This window comes from Pan paniscus, chromosome 13, assembly GCF_029289425.2.
Source record: "Pan paniscus chromosome 13, NHGRI_mPanPan1-v2.0_pri, whole genome shotgun sequence".
NCBI classification, from domain to species: domain Eukaryota; kingdom Metazoa; phylum Chordata; class Mammalia; order Primates; family Hominidae; genus Pan; species Pan paniscus.
The window spans coordinates 73809919-73827863 of record NC_073262.2 but is presented as its reverse complement, the minus strand read 5'-3'; the positions used below and the strand labels follow the sequence as shown (position 1 = coordinate 73827863).

The 17945-nt window shown below is 37.7% G+C and overlaps 1 protein-coding gene and 1 pseudogene across 5 annotated transcripts in view; one reads left to right on the top strand and one right to left on the bottom strand.

The window, feature by feature from the left end:
• The window catches only part of TLK1 (tousled like kinase 1), a 170824-nt gene that overhangs the window by 6084 nt on the left and 146795 nt on the right, over positions 1–17945 (top strand). For 2 of the 5 annotated variants that reach the window (XM_055108749.2, XM_055108750.1), the window contains exon 2: positions 1096–1186. The exons of the other annotated variants lie outside the window; for them this stretch is intronic. In XM_055108749.2, the coding sequence (XP_054964724.1) occupies positions 1096–1186 (91 nt within the window). The remainder of the gene's footprint in view (positions 1–1095; positions 1187–17945) is intronic. 5 annotated transcript variants of the gene reach the window in all.
• Positions 8196–8293, bottom strand: LOC112439208 (small nucleolar RNA U13; annotated as a pseudogene).

Sequence of the window (17945 nt, the reverse complement as noted above, 5' to 3'; positions counted from 1 at the left end):
TTAACTAGCTGTGTGACCTTGGGCAAGTTGCTTATCTCTGCTTCAGTTCCATAAACTAAGAATTACAGAGCTGAACCGGATCTTGGAAGCAATCTAGTACAAACCTCTCATTTTACAGATGAGGCAGCAGATAATTTGCACAGGCTTTCACTGTAAGACAGTTGGGCCCAAAATTCAGTTTTCTGACTCTCAGGTTGGTTTTTTTTTTCCATTATACTTTACAGCCTCTTTTCATCTGTAAAATGAGAGCATTGGATTAGAGGCTCTCAAAGGTCTCTTCCAGCTCAAAAATATTGTCATTCCTGTGACATTAGTCGTAATATAATTTATTAGGGGAAAGTTTGTAGCTTTTATTTATTGGTGAAAGAAATGTTTCTTGAAGAGGCAGTATAACCTTTGCAAGGTTATATTTTGTTTTTTTAAGAGAATATCATCAGGCGAGGTGCTGTGTCTCAGGCCTGTAATCCCAGCTTTGGGAGACCAAGGCGAGAGGATTGCTTGAGTCCAGGAGTTTGAGACTAGCCTGATCCTGTCTCAAAAAAAAAAAAAAGTTAGCTGGGTATGGTGGCATATGTCGGTAGTCCTAGCTACTGGGGAGGCTGAGGTGGGAGGATCCCACCTTGATCCCAGCAGTTCAAGACTGCAGTTGATGCAGTGAGCTATGATCATGCCACTGCACTCCAGCCTGGGCAACACAATGACACCCTGTCTCAAAAAAGAAAAAAGAAAATATCTTCATTAATACCAAAGGGTATTTAAGTTTATGAGCATGGTAAGTAGTGTAATAGGTAGTCTTGTTTTTTGTAAAACACTTATTAATATATTAATAATATAAATTGCGTAAATAACAGTGTGATACCCGGAAGTGAAGTAAGTAGGTGATTGTTCCTCAGAAAATATTGCTGGAGTTTATTTTATCTGGGACCCCTGTGTTTGCCCCTAGTTAAGTGCCTGTGTTGTTTAGTGTCTCACAGGATTGTCTGTTTCCATAGCATCTGCATCATGCTACTTTTATTATAGTTTTATTTATATTGTCTACTAGACAGAAAGGTCTTGAATTTAGAGACTATATTTTGTTTATTTTCGTATTTTCAGTTCACGGGAGGACATCCTCTACAGAGTTGGCACTCAACTAAAAGTTTTGTCAAAGGACTGTTTCACATACATCATCTCTCTATATATCATGGTATGCACATATTTCAGACCCAGGAAGATGCTTATTTTAGTAATTCTTAAGTGAACTATATTTTAGAAGGTGATATGGATAACAGTAACAGTAATAGCTAAAGTTTATTGTGTTCGCACATGTTAATTCTTGTATCTCATAACTCTGAGTTACATACAGTTGTTATTCCCATCTTCAGATGAGAAAACTGAAGCACAGAGAAGTAAAGTGACTTACCAGTGTGACCTAGAGTAGTACATGATGGGGATTTGAACCAAGTTGGTGTATTTTAATCACTAGGATATATTGCCTAAAATATGAAAATTTGGTTTTTAGTATTTTAGTAGTTTTTCCTAAGCAAATTTTAACTTACTAATCAGACTTCCAGGCTTATTCAGTTTACTTCTAAACTTTTGTTAACTTTTTTTGCATGAGTTTTTATACACGTTTGAAGATAAGATTTAAAAAAATACAAAAACCCCAACCAAACAACCCAATTTAGAAAGCTGTACCAGCTGTGCAAATCCTACACTTCATTTTTTAAAGATAAGTTTTGTCCATTCATGGAAAATGTTAGAGATACATCAATGAAAAATTTTATTTCCATGTTAGATAATCTAATTTGTAATTCCATTTATCTTGATATTTTGGCCTCATAAACCCACTGGAGCCATAACAAGTAAATACTAGAATTTGAACAAAAAACTTCCCACTGTCAGTATCGGAGCAGTCTATTTATTGTGGAGGCTTTATAACCTGATGGACAAGGCTTTAAACTAAATTATAATGCTTTAGTGGCAGATCTTTGACTCTGTTAATAGTATTCAGTATGGGCAAGGGGAAGAGGATGTGCAGTCTAGCTAATCTGTAAAAAAGTATTTTAAAAAAATACTTAGTTTTAATTCTTTTATTGCTAACAACAACAACAACAATAACAAAACCTTTGGTAGCATGTATTATATAGCAAACCTAATTGAGAGGCAGGATTTGAATGGGTTGATAGGAATTTATCAGTCATGGAGTGGAAAGATATGCAGAGCAGAGCAGATCCAGGTGGTAGGTTGTCAAACTTGAATTAAATTTTTCCAATGTGGCTTCATCATTAGGTCTGAAATTTAATGAATTTCAAGAAGGCAATTTAACCTGTATTTAAATAAAAGTGATTATATTCTACATAGATTCATTAGCCAAATATAAGTATTTTGGGGGGATGACTTAAAATATTTTTTCCTCTTCATCTATGTGGATTGTTAAGAATTGGTTATACTCATAAATTTGTGCTTTTCCTTGAAAACTAATTAGCTGGAGGAAATAAACTACTAGGTTTAAATTCTTGCTGTTAATATGATACGTTGTGTGACTTCATGATTCCCCACTGGACACTTAGGTAAGTGCTTCCTATCTGAGGATGAATGTAGTTCCTCTGGGGAAGGTCAGAGGGGTTTGTGTGAGGCTAATCATACTCATCCTGTCTCCTAAGACCAGAGACATGTTTTAGTTTTTTCCTTTTTTGATACTGTATATTTGCCTCATAAAAAATATAAAATTTCCCTTTTCCTTGCCGATTTCTTTTAAACATCTGTGTAAATATATAGTTTCGTTCAACTTTGTATACTACTCTGTTACTTATTTCATTTACTTAAAGATACTTATTTCATTTACTTAAAGATACACATGGCTGGGCGTGGTGGCTCACGCCTGTAATCCCAGCACTTTGGGAGGCCGAGGCGGGCGGATCACGAAGTCAGGAGATCGAGACCATCCTGGCTAACACGGTGAAACCCCATCTCTACTAAAAATACAAAAAAATTAGCTGGGCGTGGTGGTGGGCACCTGTAGTCCCAGCTACTCGGGAGGCTGAGGCGGGAGAATGGCGTGAACCTGGGAGGCAGAGCTTGCAGTGAGCTGAGATGGCGCCACTGCACTCCAGCCTGGGCGACAGAGCAAGACTCCGTCTCAAAAAAAAAAAAAAAAAAAAAAGATACACATATTTATTAATGCTGGACACTATTCCCAGCATTTGTAAATAGTAATTCATTTGCTTCTCCTAACAATCACATGAAGTCCTGTTATTATCCCGACTTTATAGATGAGGAAATCGAGGCATAGAGAAGTTAAGTAATGTATCCAAGGGCCAGGCACAGTGGCTCATGCCTGTAATCCCGGCATTTAGGGAGGCTGAGGTGGGCAGATGGCTTGAGCGCAGGAGTTCGAGACCAGCCTGGACAACATGGTGAAACCCTGTCTCTACAAAAATATACAAAAATTAGCCGGGCATTGTGGTGCACGCCTGTAGTTGCAGCTAGTTGGGAGGCTGAGGTGGATCGCCTGAGCCCAGGAGGTTGAGGCTGCAGTGAGCCGTGATTACGCCACTACACTCCAGCCAGGGCAACAGAGCGAGGCCTTGTCTAAAAAAAAAAAAAAAGGAATGTACCCAGGCACACATAGAGAATATTTAGCAGAGCCAGGATTCAGACTGGGCTGAGTACGTGCTCTTAACAGTTACACTATTCTGTCAATGTTATTTCCTTGAATGGATGCACTATAATTGGTTAACTACTCTTCTTTAGGTAGGATGTTAGTCATGAATCCTTTGGTTACACGTAATAACAACATGACTTTGTTAAGTTAAAAAATGAGTGTATTGGTTCACATACTGGGTATTGTATGTGGAGGGTGATGGAATGGCTTTGGAAACAGCTAGATCCAAGGTTGCAAGTAATGTCATTGGGTTTCTTTGTCTCCTTTCTGGGTTTTTCTAGCCTCTTGCTTCTGGAGCCCCAGACATATACCTTTAGCTTAGCAACCACACTTGAAAGACAGCTTCTCTTTCCTGATGTCCACATGTCAGTTCTGTTGTTGGTAATCAATTCTGATTGTCAGTTCCTTAACCAATCATTGGAACCTGGGAGATGAGCTACAGCAAGGGTAGCCACTGTGGTGGCTGTGGTTAGGGTGAGTTGGGGAACCCACAGAAAGCCAGGATTGACAGTCCCCTTGAGATGACATGAATTGGATGAGGTGTAGTTTTCCTGAGGAAGGGATGATGATGAGCAAAAAACAACTATAGCGAATCATTTAGGTTATGTCTTTTTAATTTTAACTTTATAACTGTCATAGATAATGATACAGTAACTGAGTAAAAGCCTCTTTTTTTTTAAATACTAGATTTTCAGTCATGGAATTACCAGAGCAGAGTATAAAACAATTTTAGGGCTTTCGATAAATGTTGCCAGATTATTTTTTTGAAGGATACGTGTACTTAGCTCATATACCAACAGCATGCATGAGGTGAGCATGTACTTTTGAACCAGGTAGGGTTCAACTCATCTTAGAAATACTGTACTGGGCTTAAATATTGACACATGCCTTGCACTTAATCACAGGGTTGCAGACTTGACACTGAGCAAATATCTAATGCAGTTTATCAAATGTTTCATTATATTTTATCTGGCTATTTTTTATTTTCATTTAAAAATTTTTATTATACAGTCTTTCGTTCGTTCGTTCGTTCTTTCTTTCTTTCTTTCTTTCTTTTTCTTTTTCCTTTTTCTTGAGACAAGGTCTCACTTTGTCACCCAGGCTGGAGCACAGTGACATGATCACGGCTCACTGCAGCCTCCAACTCCTGGGCTCAAGCATACTTCTTCATCTCAGCCTCCCAAGTAGCTGGGACTACAGGTGCACGCCACCATATCCTGCTGATTTTTTAACTTTTTGTGGAGACATGGTCTCCCTATGTTGCCCAGGCTGGTCTTGAACCCCTGGGCTCAACCAGTCCTCCTGCCTCTGCCTCCCAAAGTGTTGGGATTACAGGCTTGAGCCATTGTGCCCAGTCTATTGTATAGTTTTAAACAACAAAACCAAAAGGCTAATAAATGGCACCCCTTTGCAAGCTCTTCCCCCTCCTTTCTTTTTCCTCCCAGTGTCTCCTACTTCTCTGACCTAGTTGACAGCATTATACTTTTGGATGTTGGTAGCATGTATAAAGTACATTATTACATAACAAGTTAATATAACATAATAGTTTCAAGGGTTTTGCCACTTAATTATACTAAGTTACTTAACCTCTCAATGCCTTATCTGTAGATTTTGTTTTTGATAGGGTGGGATAGTAATAGTAACTACAAGGTTTCACAAGGTTGTGAAATTGAATGAGAAATACATGGCACTTTAACAAGTCGCTATGGATTATTTCATTTCTTTTCTTCTTCTCCTGCTGCTGCTTCTCCCTGCCCGCCCCTACCCTTTTTTTTTAGAGACAGGGTCTTGCTCTGTTGTCCAGGCTAGAGAGAAATATAATTTATTTACTCCCAGTAAGTAAAATCTTAGAAATGTAAAAAAAAAAAAAAAAAGAAAAGAAAAGTAATTCAAAGGATGAAAAATGACTATTTGCATAATATTTACCACAGTATTATATAGTGACAAGAAATGAGACCAACAACTAGATTAAGTTTTGGTATACATATCAACGAAATCAACTAAATCAACGTGATATATGTATCATGATATATATATATCGCACATACACACGCGCGCGCACACACACACACACACACATATATATATATATATTTTTAAAGACAGAGTCTCACCCTGTTACCCAGGCTGGAGTGTAGTGGCACGATCTCGGCTCACTGCATCCTCTGCCTCCAGGGTTCAAATGATTCTCACATCTCAGCCTCCTGAGTAGCTGGGACTACTATGCATCACCACGCCCAGCTAATTTTTGTATTTTTGGTAGAGAGGGGGTGTCACCATGTTGGCCAGGCTGGTCTCGAACGCCTGACCTCAGGTGATCTGCCCTTCTGGGCCTGCTAAAGTGCTGGGATTCCAGGTGTGAGCCACTGCGCCCAGCCTTGTATACATTCACTTAAAAAATAATTAGGAAAACTGTGCAATATGGAAACATGTACAAATGACGAAACACTGCCTAAAAGTTACTTTGCAATGACTCCATAATATTAGCTTGTTTTTTGTCTCGCCTTTCTCTCAAAAGAAAAAATACACCACCAAGAGCAACAATGACAAACAACATGCCCAAAGTCACGCAGATGAGAAGTGATTGAAAAAAGGATGCCAACCCAAGTCCACACTTCTAATCCCTATACCACACTGCCTATGTTCCCACTAATAGTAATACACACATTATTAGGCACCTAGTGCACATAAAGCACTCTTTCTCCTTGGTACTAATAAGAACACACACAAAAAACACAATATAGGCCCCTTTCAAAATTTGCAATATAGTGCTTTAAAGTATGCAGCTGCTGCTGGGTGTGGTGGCTCATGCCTGTAATAGCAGCACTTGGGGAGCCCGAGGTGGGCGGATCATGAGGTCAGGAGATCAAGACCATCCAGGCTAACACGGTGAAACCCCATCTCAAGTAAAAATACAAAAAATTAGCCGGGCGTGGTGGCACACGCCTGAAATCCCAGCTACTCGGGAGGCTGAGGCAGGAGAATCGCTTGAACCTGGGAGGTGGGTGTTGCAGTGAGCCAAGATTGCACCATTGCACTCCAGCCTGGGAGACAGAGTGAGACTCTGTCTCAAAAAAAAAGGAATGACTGCATACCAATACAAAGTATAAACACTGCTAATCCAAATCTAGTGCTTGATGCTTAAATGGTATAACCGTGTCTCATACATGTGATCAATTCTAAAGCCACAGAAAATTACAGCTACTAAGATGATGAAAGCAGCAATTTAGGATATCATTTGAAATCTACATCTGTGAGCTACAGTTCTTCAACAGGCTGGAGAAACAGACCATCTAAGTCAAGCATGCTGTGGCTATAAGGAACATTTATTCAGATAGTATTTGGTCCCTATTCTTTGCCACATAAACAGAGAGGAAAACATTTAAATTCTAAAGTATCATTATATCCACACATAATAGTGATAGTTAAAACATAAGCCAGGTGCAGTGGAGCATGCCTGTAGTCCCAGCTACTTGGGAGGCTGAGGCAGGAGGATCATTTGAGCCCAGAAGTTGAAAGGCTGTACTGTGCTATGGTCACAACTGTGAATTACTTTTTGTTTTTTACATTTCAAAGATTTGGCTTACTGGGCAAAGGGGGCGAGTATTTTTATGTCGTTTAATCTCTGTTGTCACTGTTGTTTTCTTAGTGGGATAACTGGGATTTTAGTCTATTGTTCTCTGAGATGAATCAGTTGTCAGAGCTATAGAGTTTTATAGAAAACTTATTGGCATAGTTTGTTCATTCAGCAAGTATTTTTGGACCTGAAGCCTAGTAATGAGGAAACAAAGATAAATACGATGAAGTTAGTCCTTGCTTTCTAGGAGCTTGGTCACAGTCTAGTGAGGAAGGATAATTTCTAACATTTAATTTATACTTTTGAAGAACACCTTGTGGGTTAGATAAAACAACCCGAATTGCCAGTTTTCAGCTTCTGAGATAAGCTATATGAAGGTGTTGTATTCATTGGCCATTTGGTTGCTAGAAATTAACTTAAGCAAAACAGATTTATTAGTAGTAGAAGGTTATAGAGCTGGGTATCCCTTAGACCCCAGTTAGGCCTTAAGGAGGCCTACTGAAGTAGAAACTGGAAATTCAGGAATCACAGTAGCATTGTTCTCTTGTGGATCATTGAGCAACTGTTTCCAGTGCTGTGAAATAAAGTTTTCTAAAAAGGAGAAGTGGGAAGGAAGGAAATTGTATTTCTGCCACAGAGGTTGTGAACAAAGTACTCCCTACAGAAGGGAGTTACACAGTTTTCCTCCAGTTTAACTGCTGTTAAAATGGTATCTTGTTTCAGTTGGTATGTCTTGATTGGTAGTGAGATTGAACTTAATATTTTTATCAAGAGCCCAAAGCCAATTTTTCTTGATGTCTGTATCTTAGACATGAGAATATATGGTAGTGATGTTAATTCTTGTTACATTTGATGAAACTATTTCCACCGTCATATTTTTTCTTTTATATATTTGAATATTTTCCATTGTATAAAATTTTATGCTTTTATTGAATTCAATACCAGTTGTTCTTTATATTTTATTTATTTTCTTGTCAGATGGGTCATATGCCGATGTCATAACAAGGTTTGAGAGAGGCATCTCTTGTGTGTGAGCACCCAGTCATCACACTTAAGAACTACAAAAGAATCACATTCTTACAGAGTCTCACTCTGTTGTCCCGGCTGGAGTATAGTGGCGCAATCATAGCTCACTGCAGCCTGGAGCTCCTGGGCTCAAGTGATCTTCCCACCTCTGCCTCCTAAATAGCTAGGACTTCAGGCACACTTCAGTATGACTGGCTCTTTATGATACTTTAATGAGTATAAGTCTTTAAAAGTTACTGCTTTCTGAAGTTCAAGTACTCTAATTTTAGTGTGATTCAACTGATTTTATTTCTAAATTTTATATGATATTTTATCTTTCATATTGAAGCATAACACATACAGAAAAGGCACACAAAGTAGTGCTCAGTAAGTTATTATAAACTCTGACCTGTGTAACGACCACTGAGACAAGAAATAGAATATTGCCAGCACTTCAAACACTCTCCTTCCCCATCAGTCACTACCTTCTCCATGCTCCCCAAAGTAACCATTATTCTGATTTAGTTATGCCTGTTTTTGAGTTTGATATAAATGGATCCATGCAGTATATATTTTGTATCTAGATATTTTTACCCCACATATTATTTGTAAGATTCATCCACATTATTTTCTGAAACTGTAATTTTAATTGCACTATAATATTACTTTGTGTGAATGTACATTTTATACTTTGTTGATTGACATTTGGATTGTTTCCACTTGACAAAATATTAATAATGGTATTATGAACATGTTTATACCTGTCTCTTCATACATTATATTTGTTTTTTGTTTTTTTTTTGAGACAGAGTCTCACCCTGTTGCCCAGTCTGGAGTGCTATGGCACAATCTCGGCTCACTGCAGCCTCCGCTTCCTGGGTTCAAATGATTCTTCTGCCTCAGCCTCCCGAGTAGCCGGGATTACAGGTGCCCGCCACCATGCCCAGCTAATTTTTGTATTTTTAGTAGAGACAGGGTTTCACCATGTTGACCAGGCTGGCCTCGAACTCCTGACCTCGTGATCCACCCGCCTTGGCCTCCCAAAGTGCTGGGATTACAGGTGTGAACCACTGTGCCCGGCCTTTTTTTGTTTGTTTGTTTGTAGTCTGTGTCTTGCTCTGTCGCAGTGGTGCGATCTCGGCTCACTGCAACCTCTGCCTCTTGGATTCAAACGATTCTCCTGCCTCAGCCTTTCCAGTAGCTAGGACTACATGCGTGCATCTCCACGCCTGGCTAATTTTTGTGTTTTTGTTAGAGACGGGTTTCACCATGTTGGCCAGGCTGGTCTCGAACTCCTGGCCTCAAGTGATCTGCCCATCTTGGCTTCCTAAAGTGCTGGGATTATAGGTGTGAGCCACCGTGCCTGGCTGTAAGATGGTATCTGTGTGGTTTTAATTTTTCATTTCCCTGATGACTAAGGATGTTTACCACTTTTTCATAAAGTTTATTGGCCTTTTCGTTATCCTTTGTGAAGTGCTTGTTCAAATCTTTTGTTCATTTGTCTGTTGTGTTTGTCTTTTAAAAACCATACTTGAAGGCATTCTTTTTGTATTTTGGATGAGAAGTCTTATTTTTTATTAAAACTTTTCCCCCCTATTCTGTGGCCTGCTTTTGTCTTCTCTTTATGGTATTTAAGAAGCCTTTTCTTATCTCAAGTTCATAAAAATGTTTTCCCATATTTTCTGTTTTTAATATAGGCATTATAGCTGTCAATTTCCCTCTAAGCACTGATTTAGTTCATTCCATAAGTTTTGATATGTTGCCTTTTTGTTTTTATTCATCTCAAGTATTTTCTAATTTTTCTTTTTATTTCATTTGACCCATTATTTATTTAGGAATATGTTAATTTCTGCATATTTGTGAATTTCTCGATTTTTTTTCTGTTACTGAGTTCTAATTTAATTCTATTGTGATCAAAGAACGTACTTTGTATCCTTTTTATCCTTTTCAGTTTGTTGATGCTGGTTTTATGGTCTAGCATAGATCATCTATCCTGGAGAATGTTCCATGTGTGCTTTTTTAGAAAAATGTGTATTGTGTTGTTGGGCAGAACGTTCTCTAGCTGTCTTTTCCATCCAGTTGATTATAGTGTTTGTTTTCTGTTTCCTTATTGATCTTCTGCCTAGTTCTATTCATTATTGAAAGTGGGCCATTTAATTCTTCCAACTATTGTTCTTGGCTTGTCTATTTCTCCCTTTAATTCTGTCAGTTTTGCTTCGTGTAATTTGGGGCTCTGTCATAAAGTGCAAGTGATTAGAATTCTTATATCTTCCTAATAAATTGACCCTTAATTGTTTTAAAATGTTTCTCTTGACCTCTCAAAACACCAGTTTTTAAAAGTTTGTCTGATACTAGTATATTCATGCCAGCTCTTTTGCATGGTATGTTTTTTCCCATCCATTTACTCTTATCCTGTCCCGTTTGTATTTTTGAATCTAAAATATGTCTTAAGTAGACAGTGTTTAATTGGATCTTATTCTTTTAAAACCCAATCTGGTAATCTCTGCCTCTTCAGTGTATTATTTAATCCATTCACATTTAGTGTTACTGATAGGGTTAAATTTGTCTGCCACTTTGTTTTGTTTTCTATAGGTCTCATTTCTCTTTTGTCCTCTTTCCCTCCTCTACTGCTGTCTTTTGCATTACATGAGTATTTCCCAGTGTAACATTTTAATTTCTTTAATCATTTTAAAACTATATTTGAATTACTAGTGATTACTGTAGGGTTTACATTTATATATCTTAGCTTATCAGAGTCTACTTCATAGCTACATTAATTCTTGCAATATATAGAAACTTTAGTCCTGTATAGCTCTACTATTCCACCTCCCCCACCTTTTTTTTTTTTTTTTTTGGGAGATAGAGTCCCACTCTTCTGCCCAGTCTGGAGTGCAGTGGTGTGATCTTGGCTCACTGCAACCTCTGCCTCCTGGGTTCAAACAATTCTCATGCCTCAGCCTCCTGAGTAGGTGGGATTACAGGCATGTGCCACCACACCCAGCTAACTTTTTGTATTTTAGTAGAGATGGGGTTTCACTGTGTTGACTGGGCTGGTCTTGAATTCCTGACCTCAAGTGATCCTCCCACCTTGGCCTCCCAAATGTATCTTTTGATGAAACTGAGATAAGGAAAATACATTTTATAGTTTTTGTACTAACCTTACTTGTCTATTCATTTACCATTTGATATCATTTCCTTACTTTCAGTAAAGTTTGTCACTACTGACCCCTTTGTCCATTCGTGCATTCATTCCTTCATTCCTTCATTCAGTCATTCATTTATTTAGAGACGGAGTCTCGATTTGTCGCGCAGGCTAGAGTAGTGGCATGATCTTGGCTCAATGCAACTTCTGTCTCTGAGTTCAAGTGATTCTGGGTTCAAGCTAATCCCTCCGGAGTAGCTGGGATTACAGGTGTGAGCCACCATGCTCAGCCCTGATTTCTGATTTGACTCCATTCTAGTAAGATTTAAATCCCTAAGACTTAAGTTCTTGGAAATTTGAGACTTGCTTTATGGTTCAACATATGGTCTTTTTGGGTAAACATTCCTTGTGTACAACAACAAAATATTTATAGACTACAGTTGTTAGATGTGGTGTAATATGTTCTATCAAGTTTGTTTCTGTTTCAGATTTTTACTGCTTTTGCATTTGTTTGCTCCTATTCAGACAAAGGTTTGTTAAAATATCCCCAAATGATTATAACATTTGTCTCTCTGTTTGTCAGTTTTTGTTTTATATATTTTGATTATGTTAAAGTGCTGACAAGTCAAGGTTTTTTAAAATCTACCTGGTGAATCAAACTTTTTATTATTGTGACGTGTCCCTCTTTATCTCAGTATTGCATTTTACCTTGTAGTGTTTTTAATCTAGTGTTAAGGCAGATAACACTAACTTTCATTTGGTGTTTGCATGCTACAGCTTTTTCCATTCTTTCAGCTTTCGCGTTTTAGCCATATCTTTTAAGTTGCATATATTAGTTTAAAAAAACCAGTTTGACCATGTTTGTTCTTTAATTGGAACATGTAGCACATTTACATTTAATATACTTGCTGATATGTTTAAATTGATATTCCTAATAAATGATTTCTGTTTATCCTTTTTGAACTTTCTCTTATTCTCCTTTTCTGCTGCTTTTGGGATTATTATTATTTTTTGTTCCAAATACCCACCACCCCCCAACTTGGCTTAATAGTTAGACCATCTTTTTTTAAATTTGTTTTTAATATTTATCCTAGAGATTACAATATGCCTCCTTTCTGTGTTAAAGTGTGATATAAGTTGGCACTTTTTTCTCTTTCTGGTCAGTGCAGCAACGTTGGAAAACATTAATTGTACATTTCCCTCTCCAGAATTACATACTATTGCCAGATAGTTTAGTTCTCTGATATTTTAACTCCCCACAAGATATTACCATTAGTGTTTTATTCAGTAATTATACATTTAAATTTGTTTATATACTCAGTTTTTTTCTTCAATCTTTAGTGCATTTCCAGGCTTCTAGCTGGGTTGATTTTCTCTCTGAAAATACTCTTTTTTTTCTCTATTTGGGCCTATCTGTTGAGGAATTCTTTTTTGCTTATCTGATAATGCCTTTTTTTCATTTTTATTCTTCAAGGGATTTTTTTGTGGGGAGAGAGCTGGATACAGAAATCTTGGTTGGCAGTTTTTTTCATTTGTCATGTTGCAGCTATGCACAGTGCCCTTGAAACCTGGTTTCCAGAGTTTCTGTTGAGAAGTCAACTATCAGTCTTACTGTTGCTCCTTTGACTGTAATCTAGCTTGTAGATCTCTGGTCACTTTTTGTTTTTGTTGGAGTGGGGGTGTTTATATTTGGTTTTCAGCAGTTTTACTGTGATATGTCTAGGTGTGATCTTTTATTTGTTCAGCTTGGTGTTTATAGGACTTCTTATATCTGTGACGTAGGACTGCACTGCCCAGTGCCAGCCACTAGCTGCATGTAACTGTTGATACCAATTAACATTTAAAAAGTTAAAAATTCAATTCCTCACATTTTAAGTTCTCAGTAGCCAAATGTTTCTATTAGTTACTGTATTGGCAGATGGAGAACATTTCCATCATTCTATCAATAGAATAGAAAGTTCTGTTGCACAGGACTGATGAGCTCGTTCGTCAGTTTTGGAAAATTATCAGACTATATCACTTCAGATAGTGCTTCTGTCTTGTCATCTTCTTTCCTCCTGGTACTCCAGTTATACATGTATTAAACATTCTTAAATTTGCCCTATGTTTCTTACATCCTTTTCTGTATGTTTTATCTTTTTATTCCTGTGTGCATTTTTAAAGATATATTTTTCTGACCAATCTTCCATTTCATTAATTCTCTTAGGCTGTGTCTAATATGCCATCAGACTCATACACTGAGTTCTTTAATTTAGTTTATTTTACTTTTTGGTTCTAGAATTTCAATTTTATTCTCTTTAGTTTCAGGTTTTCTGCTAAAGTTCTCAGTGTTAACTACTCAGCATACTTATTCGAGAGTCTGTGTCTGATAACTTAATTATCTAGATCCCTTTGGGTCTTGTTCCATGTTTCATTTGCATTTTATTTGCGTTATTTTCTTGGATTTCTGGTTAATTTTTATTGTGTATGAGACATTTGATGTGAAAAACTGTAGAAATAATTTGAGGCCTAGAATAATGGTAGTCTTCCATGCCATAAAATTTACATTTAATTTTGACAGAAACATAAGGGCCCTATAAATCTGCTTTTCTTAATTCACTTTTAAGGATTGAGATTATTTGAATCTGGGCTTTAATTGTAATTCTTTTGCTCTGAGGTTGAGATCCCAACCCAGAGTTTGGGGGAGGCTCAGGGTCTCATTTTTGTCTGGCTAACCCAGTGAGGCTTTCAGATGGTTTGCTTAGCTTTCCAGCCTCACAGTCACTACTTAAATCAGCAGATGCCTGTAGGGGAGAAGAAACCTGGTATACCAGACTCACTTCTGGGAACTTAGTGAATTCTGGCCCCATTTCTTTACTGCCTGATCTCTAGAAGTAGAGTTTTCTTTTTTTAAACTTAGTTCAACTTTTCAAGTTTCTTCAGCCAGAAGATTGGTTTGATGACCTGATCACCATTACTGGAAGGAGAAAGTCCTTGTTTGCTTTTATTTTTAATTCTTTAATTGGCTTTGAAATTTTGGGTGAATCTGAATCTTTTTCTCCTCTTAACCACGCTCTTCTTCTCTCACTCTCTTTATCTTCCTTTTGTTTAAATTATCAATTGGTTATATCGGGTCCACAACACCAGGGCTGCATACCTGTACTGGTCGCTATCCTGTGAGGAATGAGCCACACAGCGGGAGGTGAGCAGCAGGCCAGTGAGCATTCCCGCCTGAGCTCCACCTCCTGTGAGATCATCCGTGGCATTAGATTCTCAGAGGAGCGTGGACCCTGTTGTGAACTGCACATGCGAGGGATCTAGGTCGCTTGCTCCTTATGAGAATCTAACTAATGCCTGATGATTTGAGGTGTAACAGTTTCATCTGAAACCATCTCCACTCCACCCCACCCCACCCCACCCCACCCCTGGTCCATGGAAAAATTGTCTTCCATGAAACTGGCCACTGGTGCCAAAAAGGTTGGGGACCACTGGGTTATATACAGGGTTTGAATAGGACCAACTTGTGGAGCAGTTAGCCATCTGGAATTGTAGGTTTAATTGGAAGCAGAACTATTTTTGCCTTTGATGCCTTGAAGATAACCGGTTTTGTTGTTGTTGTTGTTGTTTGTTTGTTTGTTTTTGAGACAGAGTCTCACTCTGTTGCCCAGGCTGGAGTGCAGTGGTGGGATCTCGGTTCACTGCAACCTCTGCCTCCCAGATTCAAGCGATTCTCCTGCCTCAGCCTCCCGAGTTAGCTGGGACTCGTGTGCCACCATGCCCAGCTAATTTTTGAATCTTTAGTAAAGACAGGGTTTCGCCTTGTCGTCCAGGCTGGTCTCAAACCCCTGACCTCTGGAGATCTGCCCGCCCCTGCCTCCCAAAGTGCTGGGATTACAGGCGTGAGCCACCATGCCCAGCCAGATTACTGTTATTTTAAAAGTTTTTTTGGCAACTGGCTAGTGCCAATGTAAGTTAAGTTTGGATTCAAATAAAATCGTCAGAGCATTACAATATATTTTTAAAAGACAGCTCTTCGTGAAATAACATTATATATAATATGTGTGTGTGTATATATATATATTCTATTCCTTTAATGCTGGGTATTTTCTCAGCTCTGTACTCAATTCTTTGTCCTGTAAGTAAAAATGTGATACACGTCTTAGTCACTTTGCTTCTTTTAAATTATAACCCTTTGAGCAGTAGTTTAATATAAAAAATGTTTTAGCTTTCGAAACAGACTTTTAGAGTTGCTCATACAGTATAACACCCTTTATGCCTTTGGAAAATTTCATCTTATGTATGTAGTTAGTTTCAATTTATTGATTGTTTAGTCAAAAAATATGAATGTCTTTGTGGATGTTACTGTATTGTACGAGTTGTAACTTTAGAGTGCCACTAGCAACATACATATGAACCAGTTTAATGGAAACATTGCTGCTCTCATAGTATTTTTAGGAAGTGTTTGGCTTGTTAAGTAGGGGTGGTATTACATGTTATTTTACTTACTACATCTATTTGATTACCAAGAGATTAAGCAGTTTTCCACGTGTTTATTACTGTTGCTATTTGTGACTTGTTTTAAAAATTAAAACAGTCTTAAATCTCATCTTGGGCTTGTTACTCCTGCTCATTACTGCCAAGGCTTACTATAGTATTTACAAACTACAAGGAGTGTGATAGTTTTTATGTTAAGATTACTTAAATTTCTTTGGACTAATTTTCTTCTCTAGCTTGAGAAAAAAATGATTGGGATTTTTAAGAGGGATTACGTTATTTCATACTGTCCTCCAAATGCTGCCATCTGAAATTTGAAGGTTTGCAGTATTTTTTAGATAAGTATACCTTGGTATGGGAGCCTCTTTGCTAGGACCAATTTATAGTAGTTCTCTACTCTCTATTTGCTATTATAAAGCCAAAATAAATATATTAAATATGTCGTTTTAAGTATATTAGTATTTAGCAAATTCTATTCTTCCTTAAATTTTATGTTAATAAGTTAACTGGCTAAAACAAATGTGTACATGGCCAGTTAGAACACTGTCTAAAACTTCTTGATATAAGCAAACATTTTAGTTATCTTTGAAAGCTCACACGATAAATTACAACCCCTATCTCTACCCCCTTGAGCTTGCTTTTAAGAAAGTGATAAAAGTGATGCAAACTTTTTATCATTAGTTCTCAATAATTTTATTGTATAATTTAACTTTTATAGGATGCCTTTTCTAAATTTGTATGAAGTAAAAATAACTTTCAGTCCAGTTATTTGAGAAGACAAAGCTGTATAACTGAATAGTATAAATCCTGTTTATTAAGAGTGCTCAAAGAGCTTAATAACTAATGAAAGTTTTATTTTTTATTTTTTATTTATTTATTTTATTTTTTTTTTTTTGAGACAGAGTCTCACTCTGTCACCCAGGCTGTAGTGCAGTGGCGCGATCTCAGCTCACTGCAACCTTCACCTCCTGGGTTCAAGCATTTCTCCTGCCTCAGCCTCCCGAGTAGCTGGGACTACAGGCACACGCTGCCACACCCGGCTAATTTTTTGTATTTTAGTAGAGACGGGGTTTCACCATGTTGCCCAGGTTGGTCGCGAACTCCTGAGCTCAGGCAATCCGCCCACGTTAGCCTCCCAAAGTGTTAGGATTACAGACGTGAGCCGCTGCGCCTGGCTGAAAGTTTATCTTACAACTGAGGCTTATTCCGGATACTAAAGATATTAAACAAGGCATATGTGCATGTGCCTGGGTGTATATGTAGATGGCTTGGGGGTAGAAATAAAATAAAAAGCCACAGAAAAGGCTATGGCTTTTTATTTTTTAAAAAATCACTTCATTGAATCAACATTTTAATTTGTTGATATTCTTTTTTGAATTTACTTCATTTTATTTCTGCTCTGCATCTAATTCCTTATTTTGGGATAAGATATAGAGCATGAGTCAGCAAATTTTTTTTTTTTGAGACAGGGTCTCACTCTGTCACCCAGCCTGGAGTACAGTGGCATGATCTCAGCTCATTGCAGCCTTGACCTCCAAGCCTCAAGCAATCCTCTCACCTTGCCTGGCTAATTTTTATATTTTTTGTAGAGATGGGTTTCACCATGTTACTCAGACTGTTTTTGAATTCCTGAGCTCAAGCAATCCACCAGTCTTGGCTTCCCAAAGTGCTGGGATTACAAGTGTGAGCCACCACACCTGGCCTAAACTGTTTTAAAAGAGTTGTCACAACTACGACAGGTGCTTGTACAAGTTTGTGTGGTAAAGTGCAGCCATAGACAATATGCTAACAAGTGGGATGACTGTGTTCTTTAAAACCTTACTATGGACACTGATATTTGAATTTCATATTGATTTTACTAATCACAAAGTAGTCTTGATTTTTTTACCTTATAATATTTAACAGGGTAGTCACTGCTGCCCGTCCTTGTATAGAGTAACTTTCCTTGAGGAAGTTCAACCCTTCTAGTTACCCAGCTATCCAGGTAGTTGAAAGTTTTAAGTTAAAGAGCAGATGTTTCTCTGACTTTTCATAGATCAAGAAAAGTCAGGGACCAAAATTGTTAGCTCTGTACATATGCAAACATTTTAGCCATTTTTTTT